This window comes from Phoca vitulina, unplaced genomic scaffold (assembly GCF_004348235.1).
Source record: "Phoca vitulina isolate PV1807 unplaced genomic scaffold, GSC_HSeal_1.0 scaffold40, whole genome shotgun sequence".
In the NCBI taxonomy this organism is placed as follows: Eukaryota; Metazoa; Chordata; class Mammalia; order Carnivora; family Phocidae; genus Phoca; species Phoca vitulina.
Genome location: NW_022589743.1, coordinates 4,709,604 through 4,716,852, shown reverse-complemented (window position 1 = coordinate 4,716,852; position 7,249 = coordinate 4,709,604). Strand labels below are relative to the sequence as shown.

Sequence of the window (7,249 nt, the reverse complement as noted above, 5' to 3'; positions counted from 1 at the left end):
CAGCGCCACTGAGGCGGGGAGGAGCGCCTCCTTGGAGTCCATATGGAACGTTTTTCAGGAGCATAGCCCAGGAGGAGGAGCTAGGATTTGGCACCCAGTGGAGAAAGGTGAGTGGGGGAGTGGGGCAGGACTCAGGGCTCCAGGTCTGCTGGGTCAGAGGCTAAACCGGAGAGACTCAGCACGTCTTTCTTTGGGGGGGGCGAGGCAGCCATGCTGTCAGGGGGGCCGGAGGCCGAGGGATCCTTGGAGTCGCTGGACGGAGCCCTCCGCCGGAGGCAGACGCCGGGGCTGGGCGGGGGCCGAGGGCCCTGACTCTCTGGGGGGTCTATGGAGATACTAGGTGGGCTGAGTTTTTTCTTGGGCCGGCTTCCAGGCCCCCCAAGAGGCTGGCCCCCAAGGCTAGAGGGGTCAGGGCCCAGGCCGGGTTGGGAGGCGCTGTCCAGGCAGCTGACCGCAATGGAGTGCCTTCTCTGCTCATCCAGCCAGGACGCAGGCCTGCGCCGGCAGCTCTGGGCCTCCACGCTGTAACACTTCTTCAGGTCCCGTGAGCACGGGGGCTCCTCCTGGCTGCCCACGGTCAGGAGGTCTCCTGAAATCCAGCTCAGCTCCGTGTCCAGCTCTAAGCTGCTTCTGGTCTCCGGGGGGCCTTTGCTCCAAGTGGGTTCTGAGCCTGGGCAGGGGGCCGGCGGGGGCCTGTGCTTCGAGATCGTGCTCTGACGGAGGAGATGCTGCTGCGCCTGGGTGCCCAGGTGGCCCCAGAAGGAGGAGGCGCGGACCAGAGGCGGGGAGGGCCCACTCACCTCGGACAGCAGGTCTTCCCGGCTGCCCAGGCCCTGCACGTCCAGGGAATCAGTCCTTATTGCTGCCTGTGTGAGGTAGGAGGAGCGCTCAGCCCAGGGGCTTCCACCGACACCCTCCAGGGACTGTCTTCCAGCCATGTCCCCCGCCCCCCATCCCCGTCAAGCCAGATAACCCCGTCCTCCCCCTGCAGGTCCATCCTAGGCAGGAGGGTCAGTGTTTGGTCTTGTTTGGAGACGGGGGCCACGTGCAGCCTGCTCCCCCCACCCCCCGTCCTTCCCCCACGCCGGCAGGAGTGGCTCTCAGGAGCTCCCAGCCCCTGGGACACAAGAAAGCACTGGGCCAGCTCTGCTCCCAGCCCTTTGCACAGGCTATTTCTTTGGCCTTGAAAACCCTTCTCGAATGACAAGCACCCCTCAACTTTATGGGCTCAGGTTCCCTGTGACACAGAGCCTGACAACCTCTACCCCCACGTGAGAAGTAACCCCTCCCTCCTCTTTGCTCCCCGCTGCACCCCACACACGCACATCCCAGCAGCCGCGTCTTATTGCCGCAGTGGTCTGATGGCATTTCTGTCTCTGGTTAGCCCGTGAGCTCCACGGGGCAGGGGCTGCCTCCCCCATGCCCGGCACACAGAAGCTCTTTGTGAATCTTTGGGAAACGGACGAGGACCAGGCCTGTGTCCTCAAGTGTGTGGCGTTGAGCAGATTCTAATGTGGCCACGATCACACATAAGGGCACACGGGGCGCGGGCTGTGGTCCTGTCACTGTGGGGACAGATAAGCCTCCCCTGGCTGCCTGAGCCTCAGCTCTGTGCCCTTGGAAGGTGGGCCCTGGGCTTGGCCAAAGGTGGAGGTCCTTAAAACGTGCCTTGTGTCCCTTAGCTAAGTCTAGAAGTACAGAGAATAACTGGGAGGCGCCTCTGGGCCAGGGAAAGGGAGTCCAGAGACGTGGGTTCTCCCACCAAGTTGACCTGCGTCCCTAAGCAACTTGGTCTCCAGGCCTCCTCAGGGAAAGAAGGGAGAGGGATGTAAACACCGAAAGGGCCCAGACCACTTCCGCTTTGTCCGGGACTGTGTCCCCGGTACCTAGAACTGCCTCTGGCACATGGTCAGCACGCAATACACGTTTGCTGGAAGCATGGACGTGGCAACCTGGTCATCACCAATAGCCTAGGGGTCCCAGCAGAGGGGCCAGGCGTGCCAGGCCCTGGGCCACCTCCCCACACCTGCTCACCTGGCGCCTGAGGGGTCTCTGAGCCAAAGGGGAGCGGCCTGGTGGGGGCAGTTTGGGGATGGTGCCCCAGGGGGGAGCGCCATGGGGCTGGAGCAGGTGGGGTGTGTCTTTGGGAAGCTGCAAGATGTAGCTGGTGTCTGCTGGCTGGGAGTGGACGGACAAGACAGAGCCTGTGGGCAGAGGGGCCAGGAGGAGAGAGAAGAGCTGGAAGGTCAGTGGTCTGGCTCTCACCTAAGTCCCTCCCCTCCCCTCTCCTCCCCCCCCACCCTCCCCCCCCCCCCCGGGCCTCTACTGTCCCCACAGACCTCTCATCCTGGATTGAAAGCCACTCTCGTGGGCTGGGGGTCCCTTGGAGGTCGGAGAGACCTCTCTTACTGCCTCAGTGCCCCTCCCCCGCAGGTCAGGACTGGGCTGAGGCAAGGATGGGGTCTCCCTGTGTGAGCCAAGGCGGCCTGCCTGAGCCCTGCTACCTGACTGAGCTTTGGGGAGCCCCCAGCTTCTGCGACCTAGGGACCCCTCGGCGCTGCTTCCATCCCGGCACATGTAGCTGTCATTGGGCAGGGAGTGCGTCCGGCTGACCCCAGACTTCCGTACGGTCAGCAGGTCTGGTCCCAATGCCAGGGGCATCTCCTCGGGGTGGGGCTCCATCTGCAAAAGGAACAGGGGAAGGAGGTAGGAAAAAGAGGGGGCATCCGGATTGGCTAACTGAGGCAGATCTGGACAACAGAAACCAGAAGCCGCCCCCCCCCCCCCCCCCCCCCCCCCCCCACCCCCCGGCTCGGGCCCCATCCCCTCCCCCGACAAGGCGGTAATGGGATGAGTTAGTCGGTGGGGGAAAAGGGGGCAGACACATGGATGAGCCCTCCAGCACAGCAAGGAAGCAGGTGGGGGGAGTCCCTGCCCAGAAAGCTATCCAATACTGCGTCACTTCCCCGGAGCCTCCTGGTGGGGATGGTGGAGGAGTGAGAAGGTGTCCAAAAAAGGGAGAGCAGCTCCCAGGCCCAGCCCGGCAGGTGGTTCAAGAGGTGGTTCCCGGGGCCCCATTAAGAGGCTCTGAAGCTGCACAGAGGACAAAAAGCTAAAAGCACCCCCGTATCCCTGTGCTGGGGCTATGGGGTTGGGGTGGGGAATGGGGGGACCCACCCAGTGAGCAGGGCCTGCCTACAGAGCAGAGACTGCCTCACTGCCCAGGGCTTTAAGACAGCGCCGGGGCCCAGCACTGGGCGTGAGCTGAGTTAATGTGGGTTCGGTGACAGGTGACCACGGGGGAATGTCAGCGGGCTCCCCCACCTGGCTCCCCCCACTTTTGATTACTCAATGACCCTGGCAGGTGGCAAATGGGAGGTGGGGGAGGCGAGGTCTGAATACCTTGAATACCACGGACTCAGGGCCTCCCTTACTGGACAGATTGGGGTGGGAGTGAGTTTTTTGAATTTGTTTCAAAGAAAAGCAGTAATCGGCCTTTGACACCCAGCTGGAGGGAGTCAAGGTTTGTTCCCAAAAGATTTCTCCATCTCCCCGTGACCCCCTTCCTCCTTGGGGGGGTCCCCTGTACCCTCCATTCCTAGTTCTCAGAGAGGCTGGAGGGGTCGTGTCCCCACACAGGCCCAGCCGGTTAAGGAGCCCCAGTAGGGGCTGTTGGAAGAGTCTGGAGCCTTTGCTCCCCCTATCAGCCCCAGGCTCCACTTCTGCCAGCCACCTCAAGACCCCTAGGGACCCCCAACCTGTGGTCAAAGCCGGACCCCAGCTGGGTCCTGCTGTGAAGAAGGGGCCCCTGTCTCTTAAGTCATCAGAGGAGGGGGGAGGCAGGGCGGAGGGAGCTGCTCGCAGTCGGAAGGGGAAGGGGAGCTGGGCAGGGGTGAAGAAGCTGTCCCAAACACAAAGACCCCCCCCCAGGACATGGAGACACGCAGGGACAGCGACGGAGGAGACAGGGACAGCTCCCCAGGCAGAAGGGCTGGTTGGTAGCAGCAGAGATGGAGGTTTCACCCACCAGGAGGAGGGGGGGATGGCTCATGTGGCGAGGAGGGGGGAGGGAGGGCAGCGGGGAGGGGAAGGGCTGGCTTGCACAGGCTCCAAATACAGAGACTGACTCCGCATCCAGGCAGGCCCCTTGGTTAGCTAGCTGCCTAATGCCACCTCTGTTTTGGGCTGTGTTACTCCTGGATGTCTAGGTTAACTCTTTCACAACTGTGCCCCTGGGCCCTTGAGGCCCCAGTTTAATCTCATCTAATTTCTTTGTCCACAGTGGGGAACTGGAAAGACCTAGGGATGCCTGGGGCACGGAGCGCGCTTGCTCTGGGATGCCTCTGGGTGGGGCCTGGTGGCAGAGAGAGAGAGAGAGAGAGAGGGGAGGGGAGGGATCTGGAGCCCTGCAGCCAGCCCAGCCCCTGGGGAGGCTGGGGGAGCAGTAAGGGGCCATGTGTAAGTACATTGCTCTCCAGGGCACTAAGTAAGAGTGTGTGAGTGTCATCAGGCAAAGAGTCATCCGTCAGAGCTAGAGAGCAGGACGGTTCAGACACAATCTCTGACGTCAGAGACAGAGCCTCCATCTCAGCTAGAGGGATCTAGACAGGGAGAGAGATGATCAGGCATAAGAAACCAGGACAGCGCACACACTTGCGCGTGCATGCACACACACACACACACACGCACACACACACATGCGCGCGCGCGCACGCGCACACACAGAGCCCCCCTTTCCTCCTTTCCACGAAGCAGAAGCACGGGGGAAAAGGCCTCTCTTCTCTCTCCCCACCCCTCTCCCAAGTCAACTGACAACACCTCCCCCCCCTTCAAGCCCCTCCTCTGATCCGAGAGGCTGTGGCAGGCGCCAAAGAGAGCGAACCCCGAACCCCGAGCCCCGACAAAGCAGGAGAAGCAGAAACTTATTCTAAAGATACCCCAGGAACCTGAATGGCCCCCTCCCACACTACCACCACCCAGGGAGGAAGCGGGGAGCAGGGAGGGCTTTCAACTCTCAGAAAGATGAGACCAGGAAAAAAAAAAAATGAAGAAAGGCCAGCAAAGCACCTCTCTACTCTCGGCACAGACAGAGCAGCGTGGGGGGCGCTGGGGACAAAGCTGCCAATCTGATGACTGTTTTCTGCTTATTCTGTCTGCTTCCAAAAGCCTGGCAGGACTTGGCCTGCCCCCAGATTCTGGCTTCTCCCCTCCTGGGCCCTCCTCCGCCTGCCGGCAGCTTGCCCGCCCTCTTTAGCTTGGGTTCTGGGAGATGCTCTCCTCCTGCCGCCATTCTGAATTGAGTGCACTGGGGTGGGCCGCCACGCAAACTGGCTGGCTCACCAGGGATCTGCGGGGGGGATTTCAGTGCCTACAGCACCCTGGGGAAGGGGAGGGCCATCCCTCCCAGATGAGCCATCTGCCTGATCAGCCCATCATGTCCTCTTCTCTCCCTGCACCTCCCCCTCTCCCCCCCCACCCCACCGCCATGAGCCTCCTTCAGGATGGGAGGCCTCGGGAAGGGATGTGCTCTCTCACAGATCATTCTAGGTCATTGCCAGGTTGAAGTCCCTACAGCCCATCTGAGACTGAATTCCAAGAGGGGATTCAAGAGGTCAGGGACCCTAGAGGCAGGGTCCCTTCCTATGTGAGGATAACTGTCTATTTCTTTGGAACAGGCTACAGGTGTCCCAGGTCCTGGGAAGCTGCCTTCCTTCCCCTCCACCCAACAGGGCCTGTGGAACACCAGGCTTTTCTATCTCCCACTAACACCTGTTTTCTTGCCTCCACTCCAGGCCTACCGGGGGCTTCCCTGCAGCGCCTGACCCAGGAGAGATGACAGGGCGCTCTGCCAAACGGAAGGGGCCACAAGGGGGGAAGAGGTGGGTAGGAGAACCCCAGGAAGCCGAAGAGCCGTGTTTAGATGGGACTGGGAAAGAAAAACACGCAGAGCTGTGGAAAGAGACTGGGCTTATGGGGGACACCTGGTCTTATTTCACAGCGAGGTCCCCAGAATCCACTCTCAGCTGGAACCTTCCATTTCCTCCCATGACCAGGTCAGAAAGCACTGGCTACTGAGGGCACTCATCATGTCTAACGGGCTCCATGGCTAAAAAAGCCACCAAACAGAGGTTTTGGGGATGGGCGCTGGACAGAGGGAAGAAGCAGACGGTGGCCTAAGACATAGCCCTCCACGGGTCCCCTGGACACCTGCACTATCCCCAAAAGCCCTTCTCCCCTGGATTTAGCACCTCACTCCCTCCACCCACTAAGTTCCCACTGCCAACTTGTCTTCTGCCCCCTCCTCTTTTTGTCCAGGTTCTTTCTGACAAACGCCCTCTGTAAGCCCCTCCTCCATTCGTCCTTCTCGCCTGGAAGTGCAATCTCAGTGTCCCTACCTTCCAAGTATGTGTTCCAAGGGTTAATCTCAGCTTGTAAGAACCCCCGGCTGCCTCCTGCCAAGCCCAAAGCTCAACTGAGGCCCTAAGGCTGTTCTTTCTCCAGCGACCCAGTGGGCAGGAAACACCCCCCGCCTCCCCAGAAGCGCGGCGCAGCATGGCACAGCCCGGCACAGCACGGGGCACAGTAACCTGTGGGTCGGAGCCGCCCGGGCTGCGGGCGGGAGGGAAGGCAGAGGGCTGGCCCCCAGGGCCTGCCAGCTCGTCCATCAGCTTCAGCTCCCCTTCCAGGGAGCCCTGGATCAGCAGGGATATGGTGTCAAACAGCTGTCTGTCCTGGGGAGGACCAGCCCAGGAGGGGAGCCGGAGAGTCAGGGGAGCGGGGTTCAGAGGGGCAACGGGGGGAAGTGTCGTAGTGGCGGGGGATTGACAAAGAGACACAGAGGGAGAGAGAGGAGGAGGTCACATGCACACACATAGGTGCGCACACACACACCCACCAGCAACAAAGACACAGGAGAAGGAAGAGGGGATAGGACAGAGGAGACAGAGGTGTGGGAGGGAGGAGAATGGGAGCCAGAGATGAGAAGAGCTCACAGGGAGAGAGGGAGAGGGAAAACGAAGGTAAGGAAAGGATTGAGAGATGGAATCAGGCAGGTTGAAGGGTGGGAAGGAAAGAGGTTTGGTAATCGGGCAAGGGTAAGAAAGAAACAGGAAGGAAACAGAAAACTTAGCCTTGAACCTAAGAGCCAAGACGGGGAGGCCGACTGGGCTGGAGGCGCAGGGCGTGGACGAGCCAGCACACGTGCCCGTGGCTTGCTGGGGTGGCCCTGTGCTGCGAGGGCGGGCAGCCT

At 61.2% G+C, this 7,249-nt stretch overlaps 1 protein-coding gene across 23 annotated transcripts in view; it reads right to left on the bottom strand.

Moving 5' to 3' along the window:
* Positions 1-7,249, bottom strand: part of CACNA1G (calcium voltage-gated channel subunit alpha1 G) — a 61,706-nt gene continuing 54,457 nt past the window's right edge. For 13 of the 23 annotated variants that reach the window (XM_032428565.1, XM_032428569.1, XM_032428567.1 and 10 more), the window contains 3 exons: positions 2,505-2,682; positions 2,035-2,204; positions 1-866 (listed from right to left, as the gene is read on the bottom strand). In XM_032428565.1, coding sequence (XP_032284456.1) covers positions 132-866; positions 2,035-2,204; positions 2,505-2,682 — 1,083 coding nt within the window. In that variant the 3' untranslated portion in view covers positions 1-131. Of the gene's footprint in view, positions 867-2,034; positions 2,205-2,504; positions 2,683-4,466; positions 4,602-6,587; positions 6,732-7,249 lie in introns of all 23 variants that reach the window. The other 10 variants (XM_032428559.1, XM_032428561.1, XM_032428558.1 and 7 more) reach the window with 3 other exon arrangements.